Genomic DNA, 12,806 nt, shown 5'->3' on the forward strand with positions numbered 1-12,806 from the left:
TTTTCAGCTGAATAATTTCATTCAGTGCAGCCCTAGTTTTAATCAGCCTTTCTGCACAGCCAGCACCTAAAGTTTATTCAAACAAGACCACCACGTCTTCCAACAACGTTGACAAAAAAGGGAGAAAGGCTGCATTACTTTGTGCAAGTCTACTATGAACGGATAGTTAGAAGAAAAATAGACATGTAGCCGCAGGTAGCTAGCCTCGTGAGACCGTCCTGATCTCACAAGCTCCAGTTTTCCACTCGCAGATCAGTCTGGCATCTTGAGATAAAGAAAATTTGGAGCAGTTAGCCAAACGACCGGGCCAATCAGCGTTGGTTTTGAGGTGGGTTAGGTGGTGATAGACAGATGGTTTATCCAATCAGCTAATCAGTATTTTCAGACAGCGGTCCAGGAACCTAAAATGGTGCCTTTTATTCCTAAATTCTCGTTCCTTATATATACAGTGGGGGAAATAAGTATTTGACCCCTTGCTGATTTTGCAGGTTTGCCCACTTACAAAGAATGCAAAAATCTACAATTGTAATCATATGTACATTCTAACAGTGAAAGACAGAATCCCAAAGAAAATTCCAGAAAATCACATCATATGAATTTATTAAAATTGATAACCATCTGATGAGGAAAAACAAGTATTTGACCCCCTGGACAAACAGCATGTTAATATTTTGTAGAAAAGCCATTATTGGCCAGCACAGATGTCAAACGGTTTTTATAGTTGGTGACAAGGTTTGTGCACATTTCGGCAGGGATGTCGGCCCACTCCTCCCTGCAGACAGCCTCCAAATCATTCAGGTTCCGAGGTTGTCGCCTGGCAACTTGAATTTTAAGCTCCCTCCAAAGATTTTCAATCGGATTCAGGTCTGGAGACTGGCTAGGCCACTCCAGAACCTTGATGTGCTTCTTCTTCAGCCACTCTTTTGTTGCTTTGGCGGTGTGCTTAGGGTCGTTGTCGTGCTGAAACACCCATCCTCGACCCATCTTCAGCTCTCTCACTGAGGGAAGGAGATGTCGGTCCAGAATTCCACGATACATGGCCCCGTCCATCCTCCCCTCAATACGATGGAGTTGTCCCGTCCCCTTGGCTGAAAAGCACCCCAAAGCATGATGTTGCCACCACCATGCTTGACGGTGGGGATGGTGTTCTTTGGGTTGTACTCGGTGTTCTTTGCCCTCCAAACACGACGAGTTGAGTTGAGGCCAAAAAGTTCTATTTTGGTCTCATCTGACCACATCACCTTCTTCCAGGCCTCTTCTGAGTCGTCCAGGTAGTGAATGGCGAACTTCATGCGGGCCTGTACATGTTTCTTCTTGAGCAGGGGGACCTTGCGTGCGCTGCAGGATTTCAATCCATGACGGCGTAGTGTGTTACCAACCGTTTCTTTTGTAACTGTTGTCCCAGCTGCCTTCAGTTGATTCATCAGTTCCCCCCTTGTGGTTTTGGGATGATTCCTCACCGTTCGCATGATCAGGGACACCCCACGAGGCAAGATCTTGTGTGGAGGCCCAGACCGAGGGAGGTTGGCGGTGGTGTGGTGCTTCTTCCATTTCCTGATAACTGCACCGACAGTTGATCTTTTCTCTCAAGTTGCTTTCCGATTCTCTTGTAGCCCATCCCAGCCTTGTGCAGATCAACAATCTTGTCCCTGATGTCCGTAGAAAGCTCTTTGGTCTTGCCCATGGTGGTGATGTTGGATGCTGGTTGTTTGGGTGTTGACAGGTGTCTTTTATACAGGTAACGAGGTGAGGCAGGTGTATTTGATGTAGATAATTGGTTTGGATTGGGGCTGTGTCTTAAAGAAAGACTAACTGGCTTGTAGGAGCCAGAATACTTGCTGTTTGTCCAGGGGGTCAAATACTTGTTTTTCCTCATCAGATGGTTATCAATTTTAATAAATTCATATGATGTGATTTTCTGGAATTTTCTTTGGGATTCTGTCTTTCACTGTTAGAATGTACATATGATTACAATTGTAGATTTTTGCATTCTTTGTAAGTGGGCAAACCTGCAAAATCAGCAAGGGGTCAAATACTTATTTCCCCCACTGTATATATATATATATATATATATATATATATATATATATATATATATATATATATATATATATATATATATATCCTTTACCGACATGTTGCTTGCTTGCTGAGCTAACGAGCTATGCTATGCCCTGGATCTGATTGGTTGATTTGGCCCGTCTATCACCAACATAGGTGATAGACCGATGGTTCATCCAATCAGCTAACAAGTATTTTCACCCCTTCCCAAAAGTTCTCCAACGGAAAGTTCCCAGATGGATATGCCGAGCAAATGCGAAGCAATCCATCTGGCGGAGTCAGGTTAGCAGGTAGCTGGAAGATGCAGACAATATAGTTAATGTTCTGCAGTGACATTATTATATTGTAGATAGATCACACATCACATGAGAAATACTACACCGGTAATATTAAAACAAGCTCACTACAGTTTGTAACAGTTTGGCGGCCACGTGGGACCGTGGAACTGCTCAAACTGCAAGGCAGCCGACCAAAATCTCTTGACATGCTAGGAATCCAACCAATCGTCTGACAGCCAAATTGTTGATTGTTAAAACCAATAAATCAGGCCTTGTGAGCCACCTCAGACTGAACGTCAATGGACAAGCAATCTGGCAGAAATGTATCCGTACAGTGTCTGCCAAAGTCCGTTTGCACTTGTTGACACAGCGCATTGGTTCACATGTTGATGAAATAAAACCCAACCTGATCAAACTCTGACAGGCCTAATTGGCCTAACTCATATGTCAGGCCTAATAAAAGGTTAAAGGAGCAGTGTGTAGGATTTAGTGGCATCTAGCGTGGAGGTTGCAGATTTCAACCAACTAAATAACCTTTAGCGTACCTTTCTCGCTCTACCCAGAGGGCCTTTCACGTAAAAACGTGAAAGGCCCTCTCTAGAACCTGTCCGTTCTGTGCTACTGTAGAAACATGGCAGTGCAACATGCCGGGCTCCATGAAAGAGGACCCGCTACCTATGTAGATTTGTATGAGAAATATTTACGACCATTCTAAGATAACAATTCTTAGTTTCAGCTGATTATACACCAATAAAAACAAATATATTCCATTTCTGCCAATAGATCCTCCTAAATCCTACACACTGCTCCTTTAAGGTTGAGTCAATCCAGGTTATCGGAGTACAGTAATCCACAGCTCTACTGCCCTATACTGTCATGAGTGCATTTAGTGAGTGGGCTCTGAGCTAAACAAAGACCACAAATATAAAGACAAACATAAGAGTAAGATGAGCGCACACCTAGACATTGCCCTAAATGAAAACACTAATTGGACTTTTGCAAAGCAATATATCAGAATGTCTCCATTTTGTTACTTGCTGATTGCGTTTCTAAGGCATGAAAGGATGGGGGAGGAGCAGAGGACAGAAAGCTTTCTGATCTGACATCTGTCATTACAGGCTGGTTTATTGTCAGTTTTATGTAACAGCAGGGATTCTATTGTTGGTTATTGTTGCTGGAGTGTCATGGTGACAAAAGAGATGAAGTTTTATGCTTTTACAGCGTCTTCTTTGTTTGAAAACCAATGACGCATAGCTGTTTGAGAATAATAAAGTGATTACAATAGCAATAGCACTTTAAATCCAAAGGCATTTTAGGAGTAAGATAAACATCACTGCAGGAAGAGGGTGATGGGTTTGGTCTCAGGCTAAATGAAAAAGGTTTGTTTGTAACAAACTGTAGTAGCTCCACTGGAGCCTCTGCTGAAGGCTTTCATCAATATCTTTTTACAGAGGCTAGAAGAGCCCAGCGGTTTATTAATGGAGGATTACTTTGAGGCTGAAGCTTTTTTTTTTTCTTTTAAAATGGTCCTTGACCTTAGGGATCAAACTATTTGTTGACCTGAGCCGTCCTGAATTCCAAGTCTGGGCCAGCAAACGCTTAAATGCATGATGCATTGAGGATCAAATACTTAAGAAGAAATATCGCTTATCATCAATTATCTAGGCGGATTTGGGGAACATAACTGTACATGTATCAGAATTTTTTGATCCCATCCCCTTCATCTAGTATTGTCTGTGACACCAAATACCAGTTTGGATGGTCCACCCATATTTAAGGTCTCTTCTGGGGTAAAACCTACACATTTCTGTTATTGAGTATCGTCATCTCTGCACACATTCTGTAGAGCATACTGACACAACTGAAACATTTTTGGTCAACTTGATGGATAGGAAACCATTTACACTGAAACACAAACCTAATTGGCCTGCACGTATAAAGAAAGAAAAACATGAAAAGCCTTTAGGGAGACAGCCTCAGTAAATTAAGAGTTATAATGTGAGCTACAGGTAGTTTTTCTACCGACGATGGCCTTCTTTATGAATTGATTCAAGATTTTATTATGGGATTGTCAGCATTCATTATAAGACAATGGCATGGCTGCAGATGGCCCGATGTAAAAAAATATAATTAAAAAAACTGGTGTGCTGCCATAATAGACGAGGACTGGAGAACTCAATGTTTAGTTTGTTTGTTCAGAAGTGTTTTTGATATGAATAGCTACACAGTAACTAGTTTAGGATGCCAAGATGCGCCATTGGACGATTTAGCCCACGGCTCTGAAACTTTTGAAAGGTTTTATTACTTCCGCCAAGGAGGTAATGTTTTTGATATGTTTTGTTTATTAGCAAAAAGTAAGGATAAACTACTGGCCCGGAATCACGCTTTTGATACACAAATTATTTTTCACTCAACATGGCCTTTCAGGTGTATGGCCTGTTTTACTGGTCCTGTGTTTAGGTGCATCAATTGCGGTCTGCTTTTTATTCATTAATTGATTGATTGTATTAATATTCTGTTTTTAAATTTAGTGGCTAGGTATCGCTCTATTAGTGCATGTATAGGTACTGAGCATGTGTGTGTATTTCAGGCCTGTGTGTAATGTGTATTCTAACAACAGAGTGAAAACATTTGTAATTTGGGATTAATAAAGTATCAAACAATTTTTTTTTATTATTGTTATTGTTGTTGCATTAAGTCTTTCATTGCTGTCTGTGTTGTGAGCGATCTGACTTGTTTCCCCTCTGTGGGTTAATAAAGTAAGCTATCCATCCACCCAACTAACATTAGTATGTAAAAAATGTACAACTACCTCATGAATATAGCACCACCAGGGACAAAATTTTGTTCCAGGGACAAATCCCACAGTATAAGTGAAGGAACATTTCTTTACATTTTAAATGTTTTACTAAACAGAAATAACACTGGAAATTGAAAAAAAAATTATTTACTTTAATCAAGAGCACTGTTCAATCCATTTTTGAAATATACTGTTCATTGCTTCTTTAAAAAAAAAAAAAAAAAAAATATCTAAAGCCTCTTGAGATCTGACAAACGGTGACAGCCTGTTCCTCCCAACCCCACCTGGAAACTCCTAGGAAATGCACAAAATGCTCTGAAACATTGTGCCTTATCTATGAAATTGGTACAACCATAATGTATTTATCAGGTTATAGTTTTCATGACAAACATCTAGACAACCAGTGTCTTGCCTGAAATAGCCTGAATATAGTTCACTGATTTTGAAATAAGATTTTCACCAGTTAGGTTTAACATTTGCATATTTTTACTGTAGTCACTGGTCATTGTGAAAAGCACAATTACAGCACGATTGGCCCCAACCCCACCTGTACTCTGTACAGCGTATAAAAGGACAAGAAAAACAATGAGAAACAATGGATGCTTGTAGATTAGCTTCTATTCTATTCTTATACTGTATTTGTAGCAGCATGATCTCTGCTTCATTTGCTTCCCTGTGGTTATTTGTTGCATAATGTATTGTTTAACATTTCCCTGCAAAGTCCTTTGAAACTTTCTTGTGATAAGGCTAGTTCAATAAATAAAGTTAAACATAGTGTGGAGTGAAACAACAGTTAGTCTGAGGAAGGGGAAAAGTCACTATGGATGGCGGCGTGAAAAAAAAAAAAAAAAACGACTCAATGCTCCACTGGATCGTTGATGACACACACGGTGACTGAAATGAGCATAGACATAGGGATGCCGGGAGATGTGGTTGACTGGCTTGGAGAAGCATGCAGCTCACTTGATTCAAGGGCATAACCCACCTTCTCCGCTCCCCGGGCCGGCCTCTGTAATTATCTCCATTAGAGAATTTAGCCCAAATACTGCACACAAAACCCAGAATTAGTGCCGCGAAAAAAATTGGAAAGAGAGAGGGACACCGGCCCAGACATAACCAGTCCGAACATCAACCCAAAACACAACAGACATGCACACTCAACGTGGCGCCAAAACAAAGAAAATAAAAAAGTAAAAGAGAAAAGGGCAGACAGAACAGAGAAAAAGACTATATGCACTGATGGTGGTGTCAACCCAAGTGCTCGGTAAGATGATTATGCCATGTGTTTGGCAACACATTCAACATTTACAGTGCCATGTAGGAGCTGTGTATAGCTCATACTTCGTTGTATATACACACATCAGTGGCCTGAACCATGTGAATAATAATGAAAACATTTAAATCTAGAGCAATGGATGGAGTTGTTTCTTTAGAATGTGTGCATGATGTAAGGCAGGAATCTTGTTTTGAGCACCAAAACCCAAAGATAGTCATGATACACAGTAAAATATTTCATAAGAAAACTTGAGATCGTCAAAGCTTCATCAATTTTTTTTTAAATAGTGAGTGACTTCAAAAAGGGAAGGGAACACTCAATAATGGGAGCCACCACACAAGCAAGCAAGGATTAAATTTATGAGAGTCGGGAAGCAGGGTGGGACAGAAACTCCATTCACTGAGGACAGATCTTTCTGTGAACGTCATTCAAAGACACTGAAACATTAATTAGGTAAATGCAGTGTAAAAAGGACTGAACATCCTTCAAGTAGTAGTACGGATGTGCAGATGCCACACCACTAACAGCTTGCAGTGACAGAAGAAATCTTTTGACTAGAGCCGTAAAGATTAATCGATTAGTTGTCAACTATGAAATTAATCGGCAACTATTTTGATAATCGATTAATCGTTTTGAGTCATTTGAAAGTCAAAGAAAGAAATTGTAATTGTAAATATTTTCTAGTTTCTTCATTCTATGGCAGTAAACTGAATATTTGAGTGGTGGACAAAACAGGACATTTGAGAACGTCATCTTGGACTTTGGAAAACACTGATCGACATGTTTCACCATTTTCTGACATTTTTTAGGCCAAACAACTAATCAAGAAAATAATCGTCCGATTAATCAACAGTGATAATAATCAATAGTTGCAGCCCTACTTTGGACTATTAATGTGTGCACCACAGCGCATCAAAAGGACTCCCACCAGTCACACAGACCGGAACGGCAAAGGAACAGAGGGGAAGGCATAGATATACTGTACATGAATGACATTAAAAGGTATATCTTCTATCTTAGTCCAATGCTGAGAAACAGGGTGTAAGATAGGTATATGTCTATAGGTATAGGGGGCTAATACAAACTATCACACCAGACATAACATACCCGGGCTGTCGGGGTCATCTGAACGACAAAGACAAAACACATCATAATCAAAGGAACAGAACATTTTCTATGGCAGCTATTCCACATGGAGTGGAGCTATTGAGTTAGATTCCCATGCTTCTACCATGCTGTTTTTTTCTCTCAGTCAAAATGAAAATCCAGCCATGAACAGAATTTATATTAGCCTCTTAAACTTAAAAAAAAAAAAAAAAAAAAAAGAAAATTATATATAATACATATTGGCCAGTTTAATAACTGAATTTCAAAGTGCAATTTTAGTCCCTGAAACGGTTAAGACTTTAATTAATAGGTGAATTTGAGCATTAGCTGGGCCTGCGATTGGATTCATTTTGTTATGTTTCGGTTTTTATTAATGCGTAACTGCAGTCAATCTAACATCTGTGCAGTTGTTTTGGATTGCTTTCTCGGTTTGCGTGGAAAGAACACAGACGTGCCTTGTGTATCTGCTTCCAAACGCCACCAGGGCACACATTTGTACCTATGTACTACTCGAAAAATGCTTAATCTGAACACATTCTACACTGTCAGATAATGGTAGAGTAGAAAAGGTTTAAAAAAAAGAAAAAAAAAAAAGAAGAAAAAACACCCACAAGAAAGATTTGCTTATCAAAACAAGAACAACCTGTCCAAGAACATGGCAACAACAAGTCTGTTTTTGAGTGGATTTTCATGTTAAGAGAGAAAAACTTTGATACACCCTCAATATTCTCCTATAAAATAGTGCCATATCCGTTTGGCAATCCAGTGGGAAGAAAGTCAGGCTATAAAAACAGATCTGCAAACCTGCTTGCTCCATTTCCTCCTCAACATCAAAATTGAAATATTCTTTAACCCAAAAAATTAATTTAGAAACAAAAATGGAAAGAAAAAGACAGAGAAGGACAGACAATATATTAATTAAATAAGAATAATAAAGTTAAAAAAAATACTTCAAATGCTTTTCTGTTTAGTTATTAGTTATGGTTTACTTTTTTAGTAGGCAAGCAATGCTGGCCATAAATGTATCTAGGATTTGTTTATTATTTGAATTGTATAGAAGTATATTAAATAAGAGAATTCAAATCATAGTATTTGAGTGCAATCTTAATTAGTTGATAAAATGGCAATAAGCAAAATCTTAATACACAGGTACCTGACTGCTAACATAAAGCCAGTGATGAAGAAAAAAAATAATTAAATGAGTGGGTCAGAAAAAACACATACAGTATGTTGACTTTTATCCTTTAACTTTGTCAACTCTCCCTAGTGTACCTATATATCCTGGGGAAAATATTTCATCATAATGTTTCTTATTAACCTTGAAACAACACTGAATAACTAGGAAAAACAATAAGATTACATAAACATCAATTTCATGAGAACTTCAACACCTGTAAAAGTGGTCAAGTTCGCTGTGTTCCCATACCTTTTAGACTGGGGAAAGGCGTTTTCTCCCTCGCTGCCTTGTTGGGAAGAGCCAGATTTGACAGACTGAAACTGGTGCCGTGGTTCTTGTAAAGATTGCCTGTAATCACAAAACAGGAATAGAATTTAAATGATCATGCAAAACCAAGGGTATTATAATTAACATGATTCACCCTCCACATAAATATTGAAGAAGCAGATGTTTACTCTCATCTAAATGGTTATTAAGCAGCCTTTGTTAACAAGAGGTAACTGACCTAGCTGTAGAAAAATAAATCGTTAAATTAACCAATAGTGAATATGTAAATGGCCATATCTACAACGAAAACTCGTCGTCATACTAGAAGACTTCATGTAAAACAAAACCTACTAATAAGGGCTGTCAGCATTAATGCGTCCATCTAAAAAAAAAGAAATTATAATAAAAAATTATAATATTATTATATTATAATAAAAAAAAAAATGTAATTGCATTAATCGCATGCCGGCATTTATTAATTTATTTTACACTTCCCTCTGCTTCGCGTCGTGTCTAACAGGCTACTATTTTGACCCTTTGCCGCACAGTTACTTATCATCAAGCTGCGATACTTCCTCCTGCTCCAGGCTGCAGGCATGATGGAGAAAGACAGCAGCAACACGATTCTGAATGGTGCTTTTTATTTTCCAAAACACCCGGACGGCTCGTAGACAAGTCGAAAGCCATGTGCACATTGTGTAAAGCCGAATTAAAATATCACCGAAGTACGTCAAGCTTGAGCTACCACCTACGAGCTAATTAACGTGACTCAGGTGGATGCTACCCACTAGCATGCTACCCACTCAGGCAAAGCAGTATTTTGGAGAGTGCTACGAGCGCTACTTGCTGACCTGTGGATTAAACCAAATCCCAAAAGAATTACTGCGGTGGCAACTAACTGCAGTCCTGTCAGTATCGTAGAGGACTCGGGTCTTAAAGACGTACTGCGGTTGGCACGTTCTGACCCGTCTCATTGCCGTCGAGGGGGACAGTAGTTTCACCCATACGCAGCCTGTACGACACGGAGAAAGCAGCCACACTGGAACTGCTGCAAACACTGTCTCATTAACCGGTGATCACCGGACGTCCATGAGTAATCAAAATTATTTAGCAGTTACTAAACACTATATTGACTCTGGTAAGGATAGGGTTTTTTAGTTTTTTTTAGTTAGGTACTTGGAGGAATTGTGCAATAATGACAGATTCACACATTTTTCTTTTGTTTACAGTAAATAAATAATAAACAAATACAAATCTTTAAGTCAAGTTAATAAAGTAACTTTCTTTGCATTCATTTGATTCCCAATCAAGATACACTGGTAAGAATTGCTTTCCATTGTTAATATGTACTTAAAAAACAGTTCTGAAATGCAAAATAATAGAATTTTAATCTTGTGATAAAATATGCGATTAATCGCAACTATAGAAATTCAGCAATTAATCGCGATAAAAAAAAAAAAACGGCCGTAAACAGGTCGTAAGGGAAGCGTGTTGTCAGAAGCAGAGAGAAAATTGCATGACAAGGCAACATCACGTTCACTTTCATGTAGGCAACTACACCCACTGTGCACTCTGGATTTGAATGCATTTGTGAATTTGTGAGGGGGGGTGTTAAGTCGTCAAGAATGGGTGAACTGCATTTGACAAGTGCTATTGGTTTTGGTGCTCCAATTCATCATCGCCAACAGAAATCAGCCCACGTTCCATGTTTTACAAGCTTGACTTACTGTAGCTGAAAGGAAACCAAATGAAATTCAAATATTCTTACTGGCAAAGGACATGAGTCCTCCAAATCCATCATTGCTGCTGTTGGAAATGGTGGAGTTTGGCGAGCTGTTGCGGGAGTCTCCCTCCCCATCAGACTCTCCTGGGAGCCTCAGGCTACTAGGACGTAAAGGACGCTGTGCCCTAAATAAAATGACCAAAAGACATTACAGTGCGTCATAGACACAGAGACATATACATACAATATGGGAAACTCTCGAGCATTCACACCATATCACAACATAACACCACCACAGATTCAAGACCACCATGAATGGAGAGAGTAATTTGACATGCTGGGTTTTGATAGAGAACATTGCATGGTTGGTCAGAGAGCCCATTTGAATGATGATAATGCATTCATTCAAGTGATGAACAAGTTGAACACACTTGTTGCCATTGAGGTTCTGGTTGAATCGAGGGGTGTATGACTCCACGTGCTCTTCTGCATCAGGATCATCCTCTGAGGGAAAGCCATACTGAGGCTCAAAGTACGGGTTGTCATACTCTTGCTTTTTGTTGGCTTGGTCGGCCAGGCCAGCATCAGCTGGAGGTCTGAGGAACGGCTGACTGCCCAACGCGGAGACAGGATTCTGTAAAGCGGCCCCTGCCGATGCGTTGAGGTCAGGTGCTTCCCCCTGCTCCTGGAAAAATGAGCAGACCGATTAATGGGAATTATGGACGATTAAATATCCTTTATTTTAATACAGATAAGATGAATTCTGCATTACACTATTGGCCATATTCACTCTTGAAAAATGTAAAGCTCATGTTAAAAGCTGTATAAAAACAAGGAATAAATAAATAAAAAGGAGACATTTAGGGCGCTTCCACACCTACAGTTTGACTCTGTGTGATTCGGTGTTGAAGTTGCAACATTGTTGCATTTTTCATTTAGTTCAGTTAGCTTTCACACTGCAGTTTTTCCAAACGCACCAATTATTGTAAACAAATGTCATACAGACGAAACGATCATTTGTCTAATGGACAGAATGTCCGAGTGAAACTCGCCGACACTTCTCGTCTCAGAAATAATGGCGCAACACATAATTTATAACTTCTTGGGATTTCTCTTTTAGTGTTTTTTATATCTTAGAAGAAGGCGAACAATATGAGCAGCTGACTGACAGCGAGTGAAGGAGAGGGCGATGATGATGTGTTGTCACACAGACGTAGAGCTAGGTAAGGCCACATTAGGTTATGGATTTGACGGTTTTCATCCCTATATATATAAGTCCGTAAATTGTGTGCCAGGTTGAATTGCAGTCTAGTAAATGCACTGGTTTTGGTTCACTTCCTGTATTTGGGTCGGATCACGTTCTCATTTGAACTAACCGAACTCTGGTGCACTTCAAAGAGAACAGATATCCCACGTTTTCAAGCGGACCAGAGTTTGGTTGTTTGGTCCGCACCAGAGTTCAAATTAACTTTTATAACACCCCGAAACGAACTGGACTACCTGACAAAAGGCTCCAGGGTTTGGTTAAAACAGACCGAACGGCTCAGGTGTGAAAGCAACCTTAGTCAGTACAAAAGTAAAGAAGAGGAAAAATACAGTTTCCTAAAGTGAATTCAAGCTTTACACTAATTGGACAGATCACACACTTGGTTGACTCCCTGGATGACCGTGCTGGGACTTGAGCTTGCAGTTGTGCTGGAGCTTGAGCGAAGAGGTTGTCCATCAGCGGGTTCGGCAGGTCCGTCCCCATTCGGTGGACCATCGGAGCCCCGACTTTCCCTGAAGTCATGGAACTCTTGAAACTCAACCTCACTAGCGTCTCCCAGTGCAGCATGGGTAGGCGGGTCCAAGCCTAAGACAACCAGATCAAATATTAAAAAGGGAGGAAATGGTATGAATATGGTCAGTGCCTAACTTTGTATGTATAAAAAAAAAAAAAAAAAAAAAAACTTACTTGGTGTGTCTCCCTGGATGTCACCTTGGATCATCTCACTCACAAGATCTCCAAGTGAGGAATAGGACGAGCTGGAGTCATCGTACGCCTCGCTGTCACTGCCACTGCAACAGATAAAAATGTATTACTATGAGCTGCCTGAAACTATTCAGGCAGCTCAGGC

General features: G+C 39.8%; 1 protein-coding gene across 14 annotated transcripts in view; it reads right to left on the reverse strand.

Annotated features, from left to right (window-relative positions):
- The window catches only part of madd (MAP-kinase activating death domain), a 61,299-nt gene that overhangs the window by 25,519 nt on the left and 22,974 nt on the right, over positions 1–12,806 (reverse strand). For all 14 annotated transcript variants that reach the window (XR_003692642.1, XM_028579006.1, XM_028579036.1 and 11 more), the window contains 5 exons: positions 12,644–12,747; positions 12,336–12,541; positions 11,121–11,374; positions 10,735–10,874; positions 8,949–9,047 (listed from right to left, as the gene is read on the reverse strand). Coding sequence is in view for 13 of the 14 variants with exons in the window: in XM_028579006.1 (XP_028434807.1) it covers positions 8,949–9,047; positions 10,735–10,874; positions 11,121–11,374; positions 12,336–12,541; positions 12,644–12,747 (803 nt within the window). In the remaining variant the exon portion in view is untranslated. The remainder of the gene's footprint in view (positions 1–8,948; positions 9,048–10,734; positions 10,875–11,120; positions 11,375–12,335; positions 12,542–12,643; positions 12,748–12,806) is intronic.

This window comes from Perca flavescens, chromosome 1 (genome assembly GCF_004354835.1).
Source record: "Perca flavescens isolate YP-PL-M2 chromosome 1, PFLA_1.0, whole genome shotgun sequence".
Classification (NCBI taxonomy): Eukaryota; Metazoa; Chordata; class Actinopteri; order Perciformes; family Percidae; genus Perca; species Perca flavescens.